The following is a 25065-nucleotide window of genomic DNA, read 5'->3' on the forward strand; positions in this document are numbered from 1 at the left end:
CAGGACAGAGTCACCTGGAGCGTTGGAGACGAACCTGCCCCACGAACTGCACCTGGGAGGAAGAGACACCCCGCCCCCCGCTCCCCCCCACACAGAGTCACCCCGCTCCGCCTCCGGCCTGAGGGTCGCTGGGGGCGAGCGCAGAGCCCCCAGCTCACCGCAGCACGCGGGCCCCAGAGCGGGCGGCGGGGCGGGGGCCGCTCCCGCCTCACCTTGAAGTCTCTCGGCGGCACCATGTTCCCGGCCCCTTCTCTGCCCCTCGGGCTGCAGGGCCGGGCCTGCCCCCAGCAGCGAGACACGGCGGGGCCAGGCGCGGGCAGCTCGGGCTCCGCTGAGCGGGTAGCGGCCCCTGGGGGCGCTGGGGGTCACAGCGCTGGCCCCGGCCTTTAGCCCCAGATCAGGGAAGGGAGGAATTTGGGCGCCACATAAAAGACGGGGGGCGCAGTGGCGGGGGGGGGGGAGCTCCCGGCTGTGCCGGGGCGCGGGGAATTCCGGGCTCCGCAGCGGCTGCTCGGTGGCAGTTGGAGCCGTTGGGAGACGTCTGTTCATGGGCCAGGGATCACTCCTTGGCCCACCACCCCACCATGCCTCCGCTGCTGCTCCCCAGCCTCCTCCTGCAGCTCCTGGGCCACTGCGGCCCCCCGTGCCTGGCTGCTGCGGCCCCCCCACGCTTCCAGCTCCCGCCACTGCTAGTCACCTGCTCGGATCCGCACGGGCGTGTCTATGGGCGCCAGGACAACGAGGTCTGGGCCTCGTGCCTGTGGGATGGCCCCATCGAGCTGCGTTACACGCGGGCCCCGGGAGCAGTGTCAAGAGTCCAGGAGGGAGAGACACAACTGCCACCCCCACCGCGCTGCCGCTGGTACCGGGACTCGGCCTGGGTGCAGGACACGTCTCGCTGGTCAGGCAGGGCAGTGCTGGGTCCAGGCCTGGCTGGGGGGGGCCCTGCTCCACCCTGGGCCTTGAGCCACATCACGGTGCAGTGTGTGTCGGCCTCGTGTGCCGTGCCTACGTGTCTGCACCGCAACCTGAGCATCGAGGTGTCCGGGCAGGATGTGCGGCTTTTCCTGCTTTGGCCACCTGAACCCCCCATCCTCGAGTGGCAGCCTGTGCAGCTGGGCTGGTGTGCACGCCTCAAGAGCTCACGCTGGCACTACCGCTTCAGCAGCCGCGGGGGCAGCCCTGCTGCACTCCTCATTCCCAGCAACCAGCACCACAAGCTGCTCCCACCTGCTGCCTACCCAAGAGCTGAATTGCACCAGGTCTGTGCCTCCTACTACAGCTACCGTCTGACCGTGCACTATACCCGCCGCGGTCTCTACATTGCCTCAGTCAGCATGGAGCAGGGGCCTCGGATCAGCCTTAGCCTCACCCTGAGGGTGGAGCCGGCTCTGCTGCATGTCCTCAGTGCCCACTCTAAGCTGTTTAGCCTTCCTTACCAGCCCCTCAGTCTCTCCTGGAGCCTACAGTCCCTTGGCCCCAGGACACTGGCCTACAGGCTGCTGGACATGCAGGGCACGGAGGGCTGGTCAGCCTCCTACAATCCTTATGCTTTGCAGAGCAACTTCTGTGCTGACTCCATGTCCCGGAAGGCTAGTGAAACGGTGCTGGCCAGCATCTACTTCCATGTTGATGGAGAGTGGTTTGGTGATCTAGCAGGGGAGCTGAGTTTCTCCAATGCTACGCTGGGCCTGACAGTGAACAGTGAAATTCCCACCTACCTCACCCTCAATGCCCAGAAGACCAAGACTGGCACTTACATTTTTAGTCGCAACCATGGACTTTATTACACCACCCAAGCAAACAATGCCAGTGCCCCTGATGATGGCTTCAACACACATTATATATTCTTCCAGCAGCAGAGCCTTTCCTTCTTGCTCACTATTGAGTTTGTGAGGTTGCAGTGGTACAAGTTCAACATGCACTTGTATCTCAACCGGAAAGGAGCCCTGTTCAAATCGCTAATGGACAGGGATATAGAAGTCCACATTTTCAACAGCGGTCCTTCTTTTTTGCGGAGTTTGATCTACATTGTGTGGTTTATTCCTGTGCAACATCCGATGCTGCAGTGTGAGTGGACCTTCAACTTGCAGTTGTTTGGGTCAAGAAAAGAGTACCTCATCCAGAACAATACTTATATATATGATGATCATGTCAGAAATGCAGCCCACTTTGTCCGTCGCTCTGTTTTACCTTTTAATCCTGCCCTATACACAGGGTTTGTGGCAAAAGTGAATTGTACCAGAAGTGGACTTACACCTGCTGTTTTAAAAGTCACAGTCAACACTTATGCTTCAAAGGTCATGGAGTCACTGGTGTCTTGTCAGAAAAAACCTTGTTTCATAGAGCGTTTGAGAATCCAGAAGCCTGATCTTGTTTTCCCCATCATACATACTAAAAAAGGGTTACAACTTATCCTGTATGCCAAGTTGCAAGTAAACTGCACAGATCTTGTACGTACTGAACAAATCTGGAAAATCTATGGTGTTCAAGATGTCATGACTATTCCAGACTGGACAAAACCTTTAAATCCACCCCTCATCTGGAGAAGACAGATGCTCATTTTACAAATTCCCAGCTTTAGTTTAGATTATGGCTTGTATCTGTTTAATTTCTCTGTTAAAATAATTGCATCTGAGGGTGTTGTAGAAGGCTCAGATACAGTTTTTGTTCAGATTGAGAAGAGTGACCTGGTGGCAGTCATTGCTGGAGGCACCTTCCGGACAGTGGGTTTTTCTGATCATTGGACTCTGGATGGATCTACTTCCTATGATCCTGATTCACTGGACCGATTAGAAGGGCTCACATATTCGTGGTACTGTACAAAACATGTATCAGATTATGCAACCATGACAGTGAGTACAAATGGGACTTGTCATCCAGACCAGGTAGATTTGAAATGGATAAAGTTTTCTAGTCCTACTCAGACTGTTTTGCCAGAAACCCTTCAAGGAAATACTATGTATCATTTTCGTTTGGTCATTCAAAAGGATAACAGAAAGAGTTATGCTGACCAAACCATAAGTGTGCGGCCTGGATCTCCACCTGTTCTGAATGTTATATGCATTGAAAATTGTGGTAAATTTGTAATTCCAACAGATAGATTTACATTGTCTGGAAAATGCCTAAACTGTAGAATGACTAGTCGACCAGTCTATCACTGGTCACTTTTTTCAGGAAGTTTCACTGAAGTAAACTTTGATTGGGCTTCCAAAACTTCAACAGGGAAGTCTAGTGCATACATGTCTATACATGCTTTGACTTTTATGAATATTGCAGACCGGTCATACACTCTTCTCCTAAAAATAACCACTTGGGGTGGTAGGTCATCAACCTACAGGTACTCATTTTATGTAAATTCTCCACCTAGGATTGGAAAGTGTACCGTCAATCCAACCAGGGGTGTTGCATTCCTGACAAAATTCATTGTTCAGTGTAGTGGATTTTCAGATACAAATTTACCTCTTATGTATAAAGTAATAGCAGCCTCAGATTTATTGAAAAGCAGTAGAATAACTTCTTTAGAGGAGAATACGTTGGGGACAATAGTGTATTTTGACTATCAGCCTAAAACTCCTCCATCTTTTCTCCCCATTGGTATACCATCTAAGAAGTATACTTTGACAATCTATGTTCAAGTGTATGATTCCCTTGGGGCATTTTCCCAAGTAACTTTACATACAAGAGTGCAGGATCCAGCCAAAAGTAAACCACCAGATATTATGCTTAATGAACTGCTTGCTTTAACCAGTGGATCAAGTGCACCAATGACATCTTTGCTTCAAATTGGAGATTATTTAAATGTAGGCTATTTGGTTTATATGGTGGCCTCAATTTTAAATGATATTAAAACTGCACCAACTATCCAGGTGTCTAAAGTTGAATTTAGGGAAAGCCTTCTTAATCAGTCTTTGAGTATTCCTACTGCTAACGTAATGGAAGTAAATCAAGTAGTTGCTTGTATTTCTGAATTAACACAGGAAGTCACTGAAGTAAATAGAGCGTCACAACAGCTAGCTGTTCGAAAACTGAAAGAAGTGAGTGAAGCACTAAAAAGGTTCAGGGATAAAAGCCTTGGGTCTGAACAAACAGAGCTTCTGAGCACTGGTATACTAACAGGCCTGTCCAATGTCCTGAAAGCTTCTCTTTTAGACCTCAGGAATGTCAATGTGCACGCAGTTAAACAAACCTTCTCTGTCATGGAGACTTTATCAGAAGTAGTCTTACAAGGCAAAGTCCCTGGAGAAAATGAAACTATAATGGAGGCCAAAAGCTGGAACATTAAGTTAAAGAAAGATGAAAAGTGGGATGTCACAAATACTTTCTCCACCAAAAAAGACTGCAGGAATTGCTTTTATCCAACACTGAAGCAGGGGGATCATTCAGAATTGCCAATAGATGCTGTGATTTCCACTGTATTTTATGAGTTTGAAGAGAACCCCTTCCCTTGGTTGGCATATAGGTCAGATATTGTAACAACAGTGACTGGGTTCAAAATGACAGGAACCAAGGTGAATGGTGACATAATAGGGATCATGCCTGCAGTAGCAGAAGTGATTATTGCTAGAAAAGACAAGGAGTCTGCAGCTTTTAAATTGACAATAGGGCCTGATAAAACCCTCCCAAAAACAACTGGAGGATTTAGTTTTGAAGTGGGCAGAAACTCCAAGGATGTATTTATCCAGATTTTGACTAAATTAAAAGTTTCTTTCAAGGTATTTATATACTTAGGTGTTAATGTCACCCACACCTCTCCTATAGCTTCTTTTTTTGCTTCTCACAGTGAGCCTGCAGTTGCAAGTGGGAATAAGTCAAATAACATAGATTGTGCAATTAAGGCTCCGTATGTTATCTGTCTCCCACAGTCACTGCTGAGGGCCACAGCCCCAGTCAGTGGGACAGATAAATGGAACATCTCCATTATCTTGCAATCACAATCCATTGTAAGATCCAGAAACAACAGATTGGTGAGCATATCCCTTTTTAATGCTGCCTGCTTAGACCTAGATGGAGTGCAGAGTCAGTGGAAAGAAGGTACATGCGTTCTTGGCCCTCTTACCAGCTGGCAACAGGTACATTGCATCTGCAAGGCGAAGCAGCACACCAAGAGAACAGCAAGCCGCACCAGTTCCTCCAAATTCAATATCAAGTTCTTGGCCTCCAAAGTATTTGTGATCCCCAACCCAGTTGATCTGGAAAAATCCCTTTTAGCAAAAATACACAAAAACGCAGTGACCCTCCTAACAGTGCTTTTCATTTTTTTAGTCTATTTTCTCCTAGCTCTCTGGGCCATGAGAAAAGACCGGACTGATAAAGTTAGCAGGGACAAAGTTATAGTCCTGCCAGACAATGACCCCTTTGATAAAGTGTGCTACTTGGTCACTTTATACACAGGCAGTCGCTTGGGAGCTGGAACCACAGCAGACGTTTTTCTCCAACTCATAAGCCAAAATGGCACCAGTGACGTGCATCACTTATGGAACCCGACTTATCCATCATTCATTCGAGGAGGCACTGATACTTTTCTGCTAACTACCAAGAATGATTTAGGAGACATTTATTCCCTTAGGGTCTGGCACAATAATGGAGGTTCTTCTCCTGACTGGTTCTTAAGTAGAGTAAAAGTTGAAAATATGTACACTAAAGAGTTCTGGCTGTTTATTTGCAGGAAATGGCTTGCTCTTGACAAGGATGATCGCTTACTAGAAAGGACATTTGTTGTTACACACCCAAGAGTACCTTTGGCCAAAATGGACTATTTTTTTATAAATATTGCCAATGAACTCATGGATAGTCACATATGGTTATCTGTTTTTGCTCAGGTTGTCACTGGCTCTTTCAACAGACTCCAAAGATTGTCTTGCTGTTTAGCAGTACTATTGTGCACCCTGCTTATTAACATTATGTTCTTTAATGCCGACAAGAATAAAGAAGTTGTTTCAATACACTTACGATATTTGATATCAATAATAATAGGAATTGAAAGTGCTTTGGTTACCATCCCTGTGCAAATGATTATAACTGCCTTGTTTAAGTATTCACAGAAGGAGCCTTCTCCACGTGGTGCAGCTCCGAATCACCCAAAGGAAAGTTCACCCTTCATGTCTGGAAACCTTAGGAACTGGAAGGAACGCCTGCAAAAATGGTACCTTGCAGAAGCTTCGACACAACCTGTGAGTAGCAGTTCTCGAGAGAACTCTTCCAATGCCCATGATTCATATAGCTTGCACTATTTTGGTAAGAAAAGAAAACAAAGAACACCAAAAATGTGGAGTAATTGCACAATCTCTGAGGGTGCTGCAAATGCAATTGCAGCAGAGGAGGAAAATGCAGCTGATACTTCAACTGCAAAGGTTACAGCGCAACAGACCCAACTGCCAAATTCCAATTTCAGTAATAATTATGCAGAAGAAAAGGATGCCAGTATTCAGAAAGAAAGAAAACCACTAAACATCCCCCTCATGCTCTTTCGCAAAAGGCCACAGATAACTTTTTGTTGGTGGTGTGTCTATGTCTCTTGGATATTGGTCATAGCTGTAGCGGGGGTGTCATCGTTTTTCATCGTATTATATGGTCTGTCCTATGGCTACAAAACATCATTAGAGTGGCTGTTAGCATCAATAGCCTCATTTTTTGAGAGTGTGCTTCTTCTTCAAACCCTAAAAATCATCGTTTTCTCAGCCCTGAGTACAGTTTATCCAAAGTACTGTGAAAACATCCCATGGACAACCAGGGATAATTTCCTTGAGATTAGGTTGGATGAAGTTACTATGGATGCAGATGAGATGAGAGAGAGGCACTATGAAATTATCAGACTCAGAGGCACTAAGCAGTATCAGCCCTTAGAAGAGGATGAAATCACAATCATGAGGAAAAGAGAGAAAATTAAAAGCAAAGCTTTCATCTTCCTAAAGGACATTGTCAGTCACTTTGTCTTTTTAACCCTAGTATTAAACATTGCCTACTCCACAGAAAACACCAACAGCTTTTACTACAATCAAGTTATTCATAAACAATTCTCTCTCAAGCTCTCCAACGTGGATAAACTAGAACACATTTACCTGTGGGTGAAGAGTGTCTTTTTGCCTTTGATCCACAATAACCACCAACCAACTTTTCTTTCTGACAGCTGGTCCAAAATCCTAGGTTTGCCAAGGATGAGGCAAGTAAGGGCAAAAAGTACTGAGAAAAAATGTTTCTATCCTCACAGCTTTGTAAATAAATTTGTGATCAGTAAAAGCCATTGTCTTCATAAATATGGCAGTGACCCTGAAGAGAGAGGTGACTATGTTGGGTCCTGGACAAAGGGTGCCAACAGATCCATTACTAGTGACACCAGCAGCTATGTAGGGTTTACGTACCAGTCAAACAGAAATCACTGGGTGTATTACTCATATGGAGAATTATACACATATGGACCAGGAGGATACACTTTTTACTTCTTCCCTGCAGAACAGCGGCCTAATTCAACAAAAAGGCTGGATGTTTTACAAAACAGCAATTGGCTTGATGAAGAGACATGGGCTGTGATTATTGAACTAACTACATTTAACCCAGATGTACATTTATTTTGCAGCATCGCAGTCATATTTGAAGTTTCTCATTTTGGGCTTATAAACACAAGCTTGTCAGTACATTCTTTCACGCTCCCAATTTTCCAGCAACAAAGCAGAACACAAATTTTTGTGTTTGTAACTGTTCTTGCTTTTCTCCTCATTTATATCATGGATGAAATTCACATCATACGCCAAGAAAGGACTAAGTATATTAAAAATGTTTCCAACTTAATCAATTTTGGTCTAAAGTCAGTGTTTTTCTTCTTTGTTTTTCTGCAAGTCATCAAATTTAAGATCGGGGCTGATATAGTAAAGTTTTACTTACTTAATCCAAATGATTTCATTCCTTTCCATACAGTTTCTCATGTAGATCAGACCTTGAGGATAACAATGGGCTTTTTGGCATTTCTCATAGTTTTGAAAACTCTCAGGTATTCCAGATTCTTTTATGATGTGCGCCTGGCACAAAGATCCATCTTGGCAGCTCTTCCTGGAATCTGTTCTATGGCACTTGTGGTGGCAGTGTACTTTTTTGTATACATGGCTTTTGGCTACCTAGTGTTTGGCCAACATGAATGGAATTATAATAATATGATTCATTCAGCTCAGACTGTCTTCTCCTATTGTGTTTCAGCTTTTAAGGACACTGCTTTTACATCCAACCGGTTGCTGGGTGGTCTTTTCCTAGCCTCTTTTATGCTGGTGATGATCTGTGTCTTGATCAATTTATTTCAAGCTGTGATTATGTCTGCCTATGAGGATATGAAACAACCTGTATATGAAGAACCATCTGATGAAGCAGAGGTGATTACTTTTCTAGTTCATAAGATCAGAAGGATATGGTATTTTATCACCTGTAGGACACCATCAGCAAGTGATCCAGATCTTTTAAATAGCGTACTATATGGGCAAGCTGAGAGGTATAGCCACCGACACTTAGGGCTAAAGACCAAAAAAATAAATGGCAAGAAAATGGTTTATCTTGTCATATGAGTAATGCAGGTTTTTATGTGCAATAAGAACGATTTTTAAAAAACAGTATAATATTAACAACAATAATAATGTATCCTCCAATACTTATTTCCCAAATCAGTGCTCATAAATATTCTGAATTAACTTGTTACATTAGGAAATTCTCAACAGAGAATAGCCACTCACTAGTGGTCCTCCTCAGATTTACCTCAGAATTCTTTGAGACAGTTGCCATAGTATTTTAAATTAGACAACAGTTCCTATAACATTTCATAGGCAACAGGTCAGGATTCAGTTCAATAGTTTATGGGGTCACCCTTGCCGCTGACAACAACCCAGCTGAAAATGGCTGAGCAAATCCACTATACTGGAAGACTAGAAATGGACAGGGAGCAGGTTCATGGCATGTATACCGCTGCCCAGAAACTGCTGGTAAAGCTTCTTCATGAATCACAACCTAAAGGATGAGAAATGTTACTTTGAAAGAAAAGATAGGACAATTTATAATAATTTGATTTGGCAAGCAAAAAAACGGTTTCAAAACTACATTTCCCTAACAAAAACAATTTAAATACAATACTATAAGGTTCTTAAAAGAATCAACAAATACCTTTGACCTATACAATTTGCTGTGTATTCAGACTGTGCATTCAGTGGAATTCTGGTATATTTTGCTATTTTGTTTGCATGTTGGTCAATATGTTAAGTTTTACTAAGTAATGAATGTCAGATAAATGGGTACAGGCAAGAAGAAAGGATTTGTTTTATCATATGAAGCATTATTAAATACATAGACCTTTGTTAGAAAAAATATATTTTCTATCCCTGTAACTTGTTTGCTGTACAAAATTGATGTACAACAGATCCCCTCGCTCTCAATTCTAATTGTATGTGTTTTTATTATATGTTCATCTTTTGCATGGAAACATTCTCCTTAGTTGAGTCCCTGTTTATCTAATAAATTCCAGGTTCCCCCTTCTGTTCAGAAAAGTGGGGTTTTACTATACTAAGCTTCTGACATTATTGTGTATTCAGAGAGTATTTTTGATATGAGTCAATTATACAGTATTGTGGGAACACATTTTATAGAAGTTTGTATCTTATTATAAACATTCAAGAATAAACCAGTCTTTACACACCTTAGATCATGTGGCTATTTCTTACCAGTATAACTGCATACATATACCAAATTCTGTCAGTAATCGGCATTGAATACAGATTCAAATGTCATCCTTTGAATTGATAGTTTGATAGATCTTCTGGATGCATCTACAGCAAATGCACATATATGTAACTCAATCTAGAGGCATGGCTGCAGCATTCTCCCTTTTCTCCTCAGGGGTATGGGTTCTGGGTTCACCTATCAGGGTGCCTGGTGCCTCCACCCAAGGAAACTCCTTCTAGTGCTGAGAACATAGAAGGTCTGCCCCTTGTAAAATATTCATCACCCAAGCTCATACACAGGAGTGTTAGAGCACCAAAAAAACCTATCAGTTCCCAGAGTGATAAAACAGTAACAGGGGCTTTATTAGGTACTGGAAATTCAGGATAGGAGACAATGGAAAAAACAGATTGGGATAATAAAAGACAAAATTAATAATAAATTTAACACCTCCCCCCCCCCAATATTTACAGCTAATATGTACCATACTGCTCACTCCCAACACGTGCCTAGGAAAATAGTGACTTTAGGTGCAGTCTGTGATGGGTGGTGCAGCACTGAAATCAGTAGACAGTTTAAAACACAATATCAAACTAAATAAACAAGAGTGTTATAAGTATCCACACCAAGGATGGTTGGATCATCCTTGTGACCCTCTGGATTCAAAAGTGCAGTTTGGCTGGCTCTTGGTAGCCTCACTGTGACTCTCCCCAGTCTCCTGGATTTCTGGTCTCTGCTGCGATGACACTGTTCAATGTCCCAGAAATTCCATAAGAGCTCAAAGTCTCCCCTTGGGTAGGAATGTGGAGGGTAGAAGGGTCCTCCCCAGCTGCATAGCTCCGTTTCCTGCTACACTCCAAACACAGCGCACTTAAAGTAAAGTCAGATCATTTATTCTGAGTCCTGGCTCATGATTGCTCCAAGTAGTTTTGACAACTAGGTTCTGTTTCTGTCCTGGACCCTCGGCAATCTGGGAAACAGAGTCCTTGGCCTCTGCCACCATTACTGCTGTAGTTCACCTTACAGGCTGAATGTGGTATTTCAGGAGCAACCCCTCAAAAGACAGTACACCTTCCCCCCATGTGATGTCCCCATCAAGAATTTCATTAAAAACATTTAAAATAATAAATAATAAAACACATCAATACGGACAAACACAATGTCTTACTAAAACCCAAGGACAACACAGAGGTCTTTCCAATACTGGACAGTACACCTCTGAGACCCACTTATGAAGCATTGGAGGAGACACTAGCAGAATCGTAGGTTAACTTTACAATGGGTTTCACCTTTCATCCAGAGTGTCTGGGTACAGTTGGATTTTCAGCAGCAGTAGGTCATGCATTCCCCACCTTAGGTTCCATGTATGGGTCTGCAACTTCTCCCTCAGTGGGGCTCTTTCTCTGTAACCATAGCCATATCTTCTGGATTTTGTGGTGGAAAGAATGGTTCTGTCAAAGGGTTTAACTAATCCAAAGTGGTATCAGGTTTAGACCAATCAGATACGGAGATTTTGTTGAACCTGGGGCTTTAGTTTCATCATAAGACTTGTCCCGTACAAACAGCATCAGGCTGATGTGCTCATAAGCCATTTCCCCACATGGAAAACTATAGCCACTATCAGTATATGAAACAACTGATTCTTCAGCTGTAGCTGAATACACTATATCAGGAGACGATGCAGTAACGCTCTCTTGCCTTTATTTCTTCTCCTAGTGACAGGAATTCTTTTGACATATGTTTTTGGTGCAGGGTTACTGCTTGGGTTAAGTTGTCTAACTGGTAACAGATGGTTCCTGTGCAGAGTCTTGATAGATTCTCTCCCATCCTCAGACCAAACTTTATAAACAGGTAGGTCTGGTAACTTTTGTACAATGAAAAAGGTATCAGCCTTCCACCAATCTGCAATTATATGTTTTCCTGGGAGTCCAAAATTCCTTATTCATATCTGATTCCCTGGTTGCAGGGCATGATCTCTTATTTGGGAATCAGCAGGCCTTGTTAGATTCTCTGCATTTCCTTATGGCATCTGTCGCTGTTTTATAGGCCTCCTTCAACGGCTCTTATTCAATTGACATACTGAAGACATGTCTAAGAGTAAACTCCATCAGCTGACACCCTGAAGCACAAATCAACCAGAAGTCTGGCTTCTCTTCCAAATATTAAGTAACAGACAATATCCTGTAGACTCATTTTTTGTACAGTTGTAGGCATGCACCAGAAAGCTGACATGCTTTACCACAAGTATGTTTCATTGTTCTTATCACTTTCCACACTTAAACAGTCCATGCATAAAAGATGTAGAGGTTCACTGCTGGTGATGTTAACCAAAGGTCAGATTTTTTTGGCAATGTCATCCTCTGTAGACATCTAAAACAAGTCTTTCAATGCTTTCCCATATAATAAGCCATACATGGCCAACAGAACTGGGATTTCACTAAATCAAGTGTCTTGTCCACTCCCATCTGTCCCATTTCTTCATGGAGGGAATGTAAGGGTATGTCTACACTATGAAATTAGATCGATTTTATAGAAGTCGATTTTTAGGAAGCGATTTTATACAGTCGATTGCATGTATCCCCACTAAGCGCATTAAGTTGGCGGAGTGCGTCCACAGTACCATGGCTAGCGTCGAGTTTCAGAGCAGTGCACTCTGGGTAGCTATCCCACAGTTCCTGCAGTCTCCGCTGCCCATTGGAATTTTGGGTTGAGCTCCCAATGCCTGATGGGGCAAAAACATTGTCGCGGGTGGTTCTGGTTACATGTTGTCAGTCACCCCTCCCTCCCTCCGCGAAAGCAACGGCAGACAATCATTTCGCGCCCTTTTTCCTGGATTGCCTGCGCAGACGCCATAGCACTGCAAGCATGGAGCCTGCTCAGATCACCGCTGCAGTTGTGAGCATTGTAAACACCTCGCGCATTATCCTGCAGTATGTGCAGAACCTGCAAAAGCAGGCGAGCAGAGCAGGATCTAAAGCCTGCAGTTGGGGGCAGGAATCCCAATCTCCAGTAACAGGGGTTGCAGAAAGAATTGTGTTTCCTGACTAGGTCTCAGAGAGCTGGACATTGTTATAGCAAGTCCTAGACCAAAGATTCAGCAGGGGCTGGATTGAGAGCCCTCCACTCCTGGGGAAGTTTCACTCTGAGCCCCTAGTGCTATACAAGAAGCTGCAGGTGTTTCCCCATTCCTTCACCCCCCCGTCCCCTTCCCCCACTTTCTTTACCTCCCTTCTCCCCATCTCTTACTCTCTGTAAGAATCATACAAGGACCATGGTTAAAAAGTGAAAGGAAAAGTCAGCGAAACCAATATTCCAATTGTTATTGCTGCTTGTTTTGTGCTCCACAATATCTGTGAGAGTAAGGGGGAGACGCTTAAAGTGGGGTAGGAGGTTGAGGCAAATTGCCTGGCGGCCAATTACGCACAGCCAGACACCAGGGTGATTAGACGAGCACAGCTGGGCGTGCTGCACATCAGAGAAGCTTTGAAAACCAGTTTCATGATTGGCCAGGCTACGGTGTGACAGTTCTGTTTGTTTCTCCTTGATGAAAACCCGCCCCCTGGGTTGACTCTACTTCCCTGTAAGCCAACCGCCCTCCCCCTTCGATCACCACTTTCAGAGACAATAAAGTCATTATTGTTTCAAAATCATGCTTTCTTTATTAATTCATCACACAAGTGCGGTGGGGGGAAACTCGCAAGGTAGCCCAGGAGTGGGGGGTGAGGAGGGAAGCACCGGGTAGGGTGGTGGATATGGGGAGGAGGGAAGGACAAGGCCACACTACAGTTCAAAACTTATTGAATGCCAGCCTTCTGTTACTTGGACAATTCTCTGGGGTGGAGTGGCTGGGTGCCCGGAGCCTCCCCCTCGTGTTCTTGAGCGTCTGGGTGAGGAGGATATGGAACCTGGGGAGGGGGGCAGGCGGTTATACAGGGGCTGCAGCGGCGGTCTGTGCTCCTGCTGCCTTTCCTGCAGCTCCACCAGACGCCTGAGCATGTCAGTTTGCTCCCCCATTAGCCTCAGCATTGCATCCAACCTCCTCTCATCGCACTCATTTAACACAGGGGTTGGCAACCTGTGGCATGTGTGCCGATTTTTGTTCCACTCACCCAGGCTGGCAGTGGGCTGAGCGGGGCCGGTGGCTGGAACCCCAGACCGACAGCGGGCTCAGTGGCTCAGCCCACTGCTGGTCTGGGGTTCTGGCCGCCAGCTACTGCCAGCTGGGGTCCCAGCTGCCGGCCCCGCTCAGCCCAGCCCAGGGTTCCATCCATGCCCTTGGAGATTTTGGCATCTATATTGGCATTTCGTCTTTTGGAACAGAGTTCTGCCTGCCCGGATTCTTCTCCCCATACAGAGATCAGATCCAGTACCTCCCCTTCCACCCATGCTTATGAGCTCGCCACGCTGGCCAAACAGGAAATGAAATTCAAAAGTTCCTGGGGCTTTTCCTGACTATCTGGCTAGTGCATCTGAGTTGAAAGTGTTGTCCAGAGTAGTCACAATGGAGCATTCTGGGATAGCTCCCGGAGGCCAATACCGAATTGCGTCCACAGTACCTCAAATCCGGAACAGCAATGTCAATTTTAGCGCTACTCCCCTTGCTGAGGTGGAGTACAGAAACCGTTTTTAAGAGCCCTTTAAGTTGACAAAACTGGGTTGGTTGTGTGGACGGATTTAGTTTTAATTCAACCTAACACAGCTAAATTCGACAAAATCGCGTACTGTAGACTAGGCCTAGGACAATCCTCCTAAACTTAACCAGAAGCACTAGTTATTTCTTCAGGGCTATTGAACATTGACTTGTCCAATGTAACAGACCATTTATGGGGGTAAGCCTACTCCATTATCATAAAAAGAAGGGTGCATCTTGGTGAGAAGACTACTGACATCTCTGGTTTTCCTTTCTCTAGAGCATAAACAAAGTCTCTTAAACTGCGGTCTATTTTTTGAGCTTTTCTCAGGGTGGACTTGCTTAGCTGCAATAAAGAAGTCATGTCCAGATAGGTGAAATGGGCATAAGTGATAGGGATAACTCCTGGACAGGCTCCCAGCTAATCACACAGCCTTTACCCCAGGGGCAGGAATCTAGTGTGTCCTGATCTGGCTGAGGGCACTGAGGCCTGGTCTACACTACAGGGTTAGGTCGAATTTAGCCTCATTAGGTCAATTTAAAAATGACCACGTCCACACAACCAACCCTGTTCCATCAACCTAAAGGGCTCTTAAAATCGACTTCTGTACTCCTCCCCGATGAGGGGAGTAGAGCTAAAATCGACCTTGCTGAGTCGAGTTTGGGGTAGAGTGGATGCAACTTAATGGTATTGGCCTCCAGGCGCTCTCCCAGAGTGCTCCATTGTGACCGCTCTGGACAGCACTTTCAACTCCAATGCACTAGCCAGGTACACAGGAAAAGCCCCGGGAACGTTTGAATTTCATATCCTGTTTGGTTAGCATGGCGAGCTCAGCAGCACTCAGCAGCACAGTGACCATGCTGTCCCGGAATTGCAAACAAGCTCCAGCATGGACCAAAAGGGAGACACTGGATCTGATTGCTGTATGGGGAGAAGAATCTGTGCAGGCTGAACTCCGATCAAAAAGAAGAAATGCAAATATATTTGCCAAAATCTCACAGGGCATGGTGGACAGAGGCTACCCCAGGGACACACAGCAATGCCACATGAAAGTTAAGGAGCTCAGGCAAGCCTACCAAAAGATAAAGGAGGCAAACGGTCGCTCCGGGTCAGAGCCCCATACATGCCGCTTCTATGAACAGCTGCATGCCATTCTGGGCGGGGGACCCTACTACTATCCCACCACTGTCCATGGACACCTGCAAGGGGGGAGTCTCACGCTGCATGGAGGAGGATTTTGTGGATGAGGAAGAGGAGGAGGATGAAGAGGAGGAGAATGCACAGCGGGCAAGTGGTGAATCCGTTCTCCCCGGCAGCCAGGACCTTTTCATCACTCTGGAGCCAATACCCTCCCAACGCGGGATCCCCGACCCTGAAGCACCTCTGGTGAGTGCACATTTGTAACTACAGTACAGGGTTTAAAAGCAATAGTGTCCATGGTCACCCAGTTGAAATAGGGGAATTTTTGTAAGGGAACAGTAAAAGGACCCCGTTCATGCTGGGCTGTTTGTGCTTGGCTAAAAGGGATCATCCCGGAGAACAGCCACGTGGCGCGGGGGAGGGGTGAAGGGATCATCCCGGAGAATAGCCACGCGGTGGGGTGGGGGTAGGTGTGTGCTGCACATCTACCTGAATACTGCAGCCCTTCCTTTTAAATGTGAAACCCAACCCATTGCTTGGTCTGGGAAAGGGGGGTGCTGCAGTTTGAAAACATTCCCACATGTTGTGAAGGCGTAAGAAGCCAACCCAATTTTACTCTCCCTTTTTATCTCTCCCCAGGTGCAAATGTTTCTATGCTCCCCCATCATCTCCATCCCTGAGGTTATCGCAGATTAGAAGGCAAAAAAACCGCATTCGCGACGACATGTTTTCCGAGCTCATGCAGTCCTCCCGCACTGATAGGGCACAGCTTAATGCATGGAGCCATTCAGTGGCAGAGGCCAGGAAAGCATTAAGTGAGCGCGAAGAGCGGAGGCAGGAAGCGATGCTGAGGCTAATTGGGGAGCAAACGGACATGATGAAGTGTCTGTTGGGGGAGCAAACGGTCATGATGAAGCATCTGTTGGAGCTGCAGGAAAGCCAACAAGAGCACAGACCCCCGCTGCATCCATTTTATAACCCACCTACCCTTCTCCCCATGTTCCATAGCCTCCTCATCCAGATGCCCAAGAATGTCGGGGGGGAGGGAGAGGGAGAGACTCCGGGCAACCAGCCACTCCACTCCAGAGGATGGCCCAAGCAACAGAAGGCTGTCATTCAAACAGTTTGATTTTTAGTGTGGCTACAATAAACAATGTGGCCTTGTCCTTCCCTCCTCCCCCTCCCCACCCGGGCTACCTTGTCCGCTCTCTCTCTCTTTTTTTTAATTAATAAAGAAATAATGCATGGTTTCAAAACAATAGTTACTTTATTTCGAAGAGGGGAGGGTGGTTGGCTTACAGGGAATTAAAATCAACAAAGGGGGCAGGTTTGCATCAAGGAGAAACACACGCAACTGTCACACTGAAGCCTGGCCAATCATGAAACTGGTTTTCAAAGCCTCTCTGATGCGCAGCGCACCTTGCTGTGCTCGTCTAATCACCCTGGTGTCTGGCTGCTCAAAATCCGACGCTAGGAGATTTGCCTCAACCTCCCACCCTGCCATAAATGTCTTCCCCTTACTCTCACAGATATTATGGAGCAAACAGCAAGCAGTAATAACAATGGAAATGTTGGTTGCGCTGAGGTCTGACCTAGTCAGCAAACAGCGCCAGTGAGCTATTAAACATCCAAAGGCACATTCTACCACCATTCTGCACTTGCTCAGCCTATAGTTGAACTGCTCCTTACTACCGTCCAGGCTGCCTGTGTAAGGCTTCATGAGCCACGGGAGCAAAGGGTAGGCTGGGTCCCCAAGGATAGCTATTGGCATTTCAACATCCCCAATGGTAATTTTCTGGTCTAGCAAGTAAGTCCCTTCTTGCAGCTGCTCGAACAGCCCGGAGTTCCTAAATATGCGAGCGTAATGCACCTTTCCCGGCCATCCCACGTTGATGTTGGCGAAAACGTCCCTTGTGATGCTTGCAGCACCATTGAGAAATACCCCTTGCGGTTTATGTACTGGTTGGCAAGGTGGCGCGGTGCCAAGATGGGGATATGCGTTGCGTCTATTGCCCCACCACAGTTAGGGAACCCCATTACAGCAAAGCCATCCTGTATGACCTGCACATTTCCCAGAGTCACTACCCTTGATAACAGAACATCAGTGATTGCACTGGCCACTTGGATCACAGCAGCCCGCATAGTAGACTTGCCCACTCCAAATTGATTCCCGACCGACTGGTAGCAGTCAGGCATTGCAAGCTTCCACAGGACTATCACCACTTGCTCCTCAACCGTCAGGGCAGCTCTCATCTTGGTATTCCTGTACTTCAGGGTGAGGGAAAGCAACTCACAGAGTTCCAGGAAAGTAGCCTTATGCATGCGAAAGTTTCACAGCCACTGGGAACCATCCCATACCTGCAACACTATGCGGTCCCACCAGTCTGTGCTTGTTTGCCGGGCCCAGAATCGGCGTTCCACTGTATCAGTCAAAGCCATTGCCACCATGATGTCCCAATTGCCACAGCCCGTGCTTTCAGGAATGTCTGTGTCCATGTCCTCATCAAAATCTGCCTCGTGCTCGCGTCTCTTAGCCCGGTTCTGCATATACTTTAGGATAATGCACGAGGTGTTTACAATGCTCACAACAGCAGCAGTGACGGTGAGCTGTGCAGGCTCCTTGCTTGCCGTGGTATCGCATCTGCACAGTAAAAAGGCACAAAACGATTGTCTGACGTTGCTTTCACGGAGGGAGGGGCGACTGATGACATGTACCCAAAACCACCTGCAACAATGTTTTTGCCCCCACCAGGCATTGGGAGTTTAACCCAGAATTCCAATGGGCGGCGGAGATTGCGGGAACTGTGGAATAGCTACTCACAGTGCACTGCTCCATAAGTAGAGGCTAGCCATGGTACTGAGGACGAACTCCGCCGACTTAATGCGCTTAGTGTGGACATATGCAATTGACAGTATAAAGTCAATTCCTAAAAATCGACTTCTATAAGATGGACCTAATTTCATAGTGTAGACATACCTTGAGACAGAGCATCCACATCAGTGTTGTTCAAATTGGGCAAGGACTGAAGACTGAAGTCCTAAGCAGACAAGGCTGAAAACCATCAGTGCCCTATAGCATCAAATTTAGCTGATGTTAACACACATGTCTGTGGCGTTACACCCCATATTCTTCATAGAAATATGGTTATTATATGAATATGGGGAAATACTTTATGCAAGATGGCTCATGTAAGATATCACTGGAATTTTTATGATTTACTGAATGTGATTATCCAATTTGTATGCATGTATCATTTCTGTATTTGCAGTTAGGAATATTGACTATGTAACAATTACAACTGTGTGTGTACTTGGGAAAACGCCCACCAGACAGTAAGCAATCATCCTGAATGAGCCATTTAAGAAGAACAACAAGACCGTGAAGATACTAATGTCTCTCCTTCCTGAGAAGCATCCTGGGACGTAGCTATGACACTACTAAGGGCACGTTTTCACTGGCAACGTTAAAGCGCTGCCGCGGCAGTTTTAACATGGCTTGTGTGGTCATGGCAAACCACCTCCACCAGAGGAATAGCTACCAGTGCCGGGAGCGCTGGTGCACTGTCTACACTGGCACTTTACAGCACTGAAACTTTCAGCGCTCAGGGGCGTGTTTTTTCACACCCCATAGCGAGAAAGTTGCAGTGCTGTAAATTGCCAGTGTAGACAAGCCCTAAGTCAGGTGATAAGATCACCTGATACAAAATACCACCTTGGACACTGCTGGTACGTTTCCTCTGTAGGGGGATGGTGATCAAACAAAGGTTTCCCACCTTAGGTAAGTCCTTTTTAAGGCTGGGGAGGGAGTTAATCTGGACTCTCCTCCATTGCTTACCCAAGAAGAAACACTGCTGAAAGTACCTGAGGGCAAAGGCAGGGGTGAGTCCAGACTGAGACAGGGGTCCAGTCTGTAAGAAGAGATAACTGGAACTCTAAGTTACAGAAACTTTGCATCCTGTTTAATTCAACATTTAGGGTGAGAAATTACATTTTGTAACCTGTTTCTTTAGTGAATCAAGCTTAGTTTGCGTGTTTTGTTTTATTTGCTTAGTAATCTGCTTTGTTCTGTTTGTTCTAGCCCTTAAAATCACTTAAAACCTGTCTTTTTAGTTAATAAGCTTATTTCTTGTTTATAACATAACCCAGTTTGTGCAATCCATATCTGGGGGGGGGGAGCGGGGAGGAGAGGGGAGAGAAGCTGTGCATATCTCTCTTCACCTTGAGGGAGAGGGCGAATTTTTATGAGCATGTGCTGTGCAGATTTTTCTATACAGCGCAAGACAATATAATTTTTGGGTCTTCATTCCAAGGGAGGTGGGCACTGGGGCAAGTCCCTTAAGCTGAGTCTTCCCAGAGCTGATCTCAGTGTCTGTGTCTTTCTGCAGCTGGTGTGGCCCTGCCTGTGTGCGCGCTAGAGGAGGCTTAAGAGCCTGGCTCAGCAAGACAGGGTAAACGGGGCCCAGGCTGGCAGAATAGGTGGGCTTAAACTTAGCTGATGTTAACACACATGTCAATTTGCCTTCCAGAAATGTGGCTTCTTAAAGACAGTCATGAAACTTATCCACTATAGCCCATTTCAGTGCCAGAAACTCCAACTTGTGAGCAGGATAGTTTTTCTCCTTCCCCTCATGCTTCTACTTGCAGGCAATGAGTCTCAACTCTCCATTATGTTTTTGATAAAGAACTGCTCCTAGACCATTAAGGCTAGCATCTGTATGCAAGGTGCAGGGTTTCATAGTCAGGATAGGCTTGTACTGGGGCCCATGGTAGGCATTGGATGATATGTTGGAATGCCTCCTCAAATTTGCGTCCCATACAGGTTCAAAAGGTTCTGTCTCATTAAAATAGTTTTTTTCTTTAAGTATCTTCTTGCCTTTTAGTTGTGTAAGGGAATAGCCCTATGTGAGGGTATGCAGGGGTTTCACAATCAAAGAGTAGTCCTTTACAAACTTGCAGTAGTATCCACAGAATCCTAGAAAGGATTGTAGGCTCTCTAAATTGTAAGGTTGAGGCCTAGTAGTTAAAGCACTGATCTTGTCAGGGTCTAGTGATATTCTGTGTTTCGACACAATGTGCCCCCCATACTTGACTGAAGTCTGGCAGGAGATACACATGTCCAGTGAAAGTTTCAAACACAGGCTTGCAAATGATCAAAGACCTTCAACAAATATGTTTTGGAAAGACCTCCAGGGTCTTTGAAAATGTTCATATTTCCAACCACCCTCTCTATTAACCTCTGGAAGGTTGTTATTGTTTTTGATTCCCTGTAGCATCTTCTCAAACTGGCAGGTGAAAGAAGTCCTCTCTTTGTCCTATTCTCCCAGAGGGATTTGATAGTGCTTGCTCTGGAGATCAAGAATGGAAAACCATTTGCTTCCCAACAAACAATCAAGGGCCTCATTCACTCATAGTGTACTGATCAGGGATCATCCTTTTATTCAGGGTCTGATCATCAATACACATACAGACTGTGACAGAGAGGCCTACTGGTGCCAGCTGGCTTAGGTCTGCTTTTCTGTTACAGCAACTCCTAACAGGTCTGACAAACTCACTACACCTAGCACATAGTATATATCCACAAAGACTATCATATAAGTCTTAAGTGAAAGCCACTGTCATACTGGTTAGGAATATTGTTGTAAGATGTATGTACAGATGATATACAAAGAGTTGTGTATATGTATTGAAAAGTTTTAGTCTGTCAACAGCCATAAAAGAAAAACAGATTTCTTCCAGACATGATGTAAGATGTGCATCTCTTTTCAAATGTAGATTAAGCATTGTAAGCCAACACAATGGAATCCCTATTTGCATACAGAGTCAGCAGGAAAATGGGAAGTCAACAGACACTGGAGACTGAACCACTCCATAATTATATAGGAAACCAGAGAGTCCTAACCTTGCTGTCCTAAACTGTAGTGTAGTATTGCCTGTGAAATGTCAAACAGCTGCTTCATTCTGTCCCAAAGGTAGCTGTCTGTCAGTGGTGGGTAAAATACCTATAGAATCCCTTAATAAATGAGTATCTGTACATTTACAGGTGCAAGCTAAGCTGATATAACCAGTTTTAAATGGATGTGTGTGTCCACACAGAGATTCGCACTGGTTTAACAATTAAAAAAAAAAAAGATTTAAGTTACACCAGTACAACTTCTGTGTGTGGGCAGGCCCTTACCGTGTACAATTTAATACATGGCTGTTTCCCTCCACATGTGTACAGTTTTTCTAGTTAGTAGGACTCAATGACAACTCAGGCTTAAAAACTAGGGGAGATTATTTGTTTTACTGAATTTTTTTTACTTGGTTTACTTGATTAACAGTTGCAAACAGTATACCTTTAACATGTATTGCTCTTATGACACGGGAGACCAAAATCTGCTGCACTATTCTGGAGTATAGCATGAGTTACCCCATTGGAACTGAAACAGAATGAAGCCCTGGTATTCAAATTAGGAACTCTGCTTTCAGTACTTCAAGTTCAAAATAACTACACAAAGTCACAGATTACTGGGAAATTACTGACAGTGCAAGAGAACCTATCAGTGCTGAGGGAATATAATGAATGGAGTAATAACTATCACAGAGAAGTCTTTGGCTAATTATAAACTTGCATCTGTGACCCACCTCCCTCTCTAGAGATGCTTAAACATCATTCAGCACATCAGTCACATCTGTAATCATATTATGACGTTTCCTACAACCAGACTGGTTCAGGAATAATATTTGATTAGCTATTTCGGTAATCTGTTGGCTGATTTGTTTCTACTAGTTCTTTGGAGCTCTGGAAATAAAGTACTTTTTCATAAATATGTATGGCATACCCAACTTTGTCTTCAAGTTGAATATTACATTAGCCTGTTTCTGTGCCTCGAGGATGTGGCTGGGGCTGCATATCCCAACTTCAAACATTATAGCCAAGGGATAAGAGATGCTGTCTGCTGAGATTTCATCCCTAATTATTTCATCATTTGTTGATGATTTGACAAAATTCAGTGACCAGGATCTTTTTAATAACTTCAACAACTGTAACATATTTCAGGCTGAAATTGTGACCTTTTACTTCTCGGGATCTTGTTTGGTTAAAATGTATAACCTTGTTTAACTTCTTTAGCCTAATCCCTTGATATTTATTCATAAAAAAAATCTCTTGACCTAAATATTTGCAATTTGAGATGGGATATTCATTGGCAGTTATATTAGTACGGCTATGATGTGCAATCATTTCAGAAATCATAGCTATTCCTTTTAGACATTTAATGTTGTTTATGATAAGAATGATCTCTCCCAATACTCAACAATAATTTCCTGGAGATAATAGTTAAGCCATAAATAGTGCCAATAAACCTTGGAAAAAAATTAAGAGTTAAGCCATAAATAGTGCCCATAAACCTTGATTAATAAGTCACTTTAGGAGTGAAATCATTTGCATTATGAACTCATATTTTCCGTATTGCAATGTAGGAAGATTATTGTAAAATCATTATCATCAGAGCACTTTACAAATATAATGGGTCATATCCTGACACCCCACACCTGACACCCTTGGGTCACACCCCAAGTAAATGGGCTGCATGCTAAGGAGGTCATAGGCTTTGGAGAGTTCAAATTCCTCCCACAAGGCTACAGAGCAGCTTCAGTGTACCTATTGGGTTCCGGGAAGAGACCCACCCCCCCAGCCTACAGGGAGGATCCACAGGACCTGGAAACCAAATGATTCCGTGGGACAACTAATGAAATAACAGGGACAGGAGCACGGTCAAAGGGTTAAAAGAAGGGAGCCTGACGGGGAAACCGAGCAGAGAACCCTGGACAGCGCCCACTGCTCCTCAAAGGCATCAAGGGAGCCAGTGGACGCTGCCAAGGAGAACTCCGCCTGGGTACATGAACGGACAGAGGATCGGAAACAGGCCCCACAGTCACAAGAGTCTCCATCGGCCAACCTCCTCTCCCCGGTTTAATAGATGGCCGTTTTAGCCAGGGAGGAGGTTGACCAGCAGGTCCCGTGACTTTGTGGGGCCACGGATAGGAAGTGCATAGAGAAGGAGGTGAGGGGAAAAGTGCAGCCAGAAACGTAACAGAATATTTGTGAGGAGCCGGTATGGGGGCTGCAACCTGGCGCACTCCAAGTAAACGTGCACCAGAGTCTCCCTCATGCCACAGAAGGGGCAGGTGTCCGGGACGGGAAAACCGCGCCAAGTACACGCCTGGGCTCACGGCCCCATGAAGGAGGCCAGCTGATATCCCCGGCGGACCTCGGGACCGGGGTGGAGTTTAGGCTGGCCCACCGGGGGCTCCTCACCCTCTAGAGGTGGCAGGAGGTTCTGCCACTTTGTGTCAGGGCGGGACGCAAGGGTGAGGAAGTAAAGGGTGTGGAGCATGAGTGTGTATAGGTATTTCTTTGGCGCGGTCTGGAAACGAACCGGCTGCAAGTCGTGCAGCCGGCTCACGGAGAAGGGGCGGGGAGGCCGGTTGGGTCCATGGGGCAGGGGCCTGATGAAAAGGTCCGGAGGGCCTGGGGTGGAGGGTGGGCGGGGCGTGCCTTTGTGCAGTGTAGCTCTGCAGCTGCTACTGGAACATCAGGTCTGTAGCAGACTTCACAGCTACTCTATCTACATGGAGAGGAAAGGGGTTACTACGTCCAATGAATCTGCAGTCATAGATACATTGGCTCCAAACCACTCCATCCCAAATCCACTACCCAGCATATTAAGAGCAGGGAGCCCGCACTGTGCTCTACAGCCTGTTGGGGGCGGCACAGACCTCAGTGGGGTTCTGCATATGCTGGTTTCCCCTGTCTGTGTAGGTGCAGTGGCTGTGATGGGGTTGGTGGTGTGTGTGTGGGGTGGGAGGGAGATAGGGTTTCAATGTTTTATTTCGAAGATAAGGGAATACACCCCATCATCATCATGATTATTATTAATAATAATAAGCAGTACTCACCTACATTTGCCAGGGGTATTTCATGCTGCTTTTTGCAACTCCCAATTTTGTTGTACAGAGGTGAAGCACGGGACAGGTAATTTTCTATTTAAATAAGGGACATCCCTTGTAATATGGGGCTGTTGACAACCGTTGATGATGGTGATGGTGGTGGGAGCGGTGGTCATATTGGTTCTGGTGCATTCTGGTCCTGTGTAAGGGAAAGGCTGGTTATTTTGCCAATACACCTATAAATGTAACACCAAATATTACAGAATAAATAAAGGTTTGGCTCCTCAGTGTGTTTCAGAGTATCTGAGTGAGGCATGGAGATATAAACTTCTGCTGAATTTAATTCACAAAGTGACTAAGAAGTTCCCAAATGTTTGGGATCTTGGAAGTTTAACAGACTGGCCGATATTTCAATCATTTTTCTGTGCAAAAGACCTATGCTACTGGAAAACTGGTGGAAACCAATGACTATTATATCTTTTACTTTTGTCTCCCGTGTTTAATTCAGATTGGTATCCTCTAAACACACACACATCTGATCCAAAGTTCTCTAAATCTTTGAACTGAAAATACACCATCATGCAGATTATTTGGCTTCTAACCTGAAACCCTGGACGGCTTTCTCCACATATAATTTAGGACTCTTGCTGTACTAGAAAGCCCTAGCTACGCA

At 45.3% G+C, this 25065-nt stretch overlaps 1 protein-coding gene and 1 pseudogene across 1 annotated transcript; one reads left to right on the top strand and one right to left on the bottom strand.

The window, feature by feature from the left end:
• Window positions 1–302, bottom strand: part of LOC141975757 (tetratricopeptide repeat protein 38-like) — a 44216-nt pseudogene extending 43914 nt beyond the window's left edge.
• On the top strand, window positions 235–8549 carry PKDREJ (polycystin family receptor for egg jelly). The gene is given in 3 exon segments (XM_074952098.1): window positions 235–339; window positions 505–579; window positions 582–8549. Coding segments are annotated over 3 exon segments (8148 nt in total).
• Window positions 8550–25065: the final 16516 nt, after the last annotated feature.

The sequence above is a fragment of the Natator depressus genome, chromosome 1 (genome assembly GCF_965152275.1).
Source record: "Natator depressus isolate rNatDep1 chromosome 1, rNatDep2.hap1, whole genome shotgun sequence".
Lineage (NCBI taxonomy): Eukaryota > Metazoa > Chordata > Testudines > Cheloniidae > Natator > Natator depressus.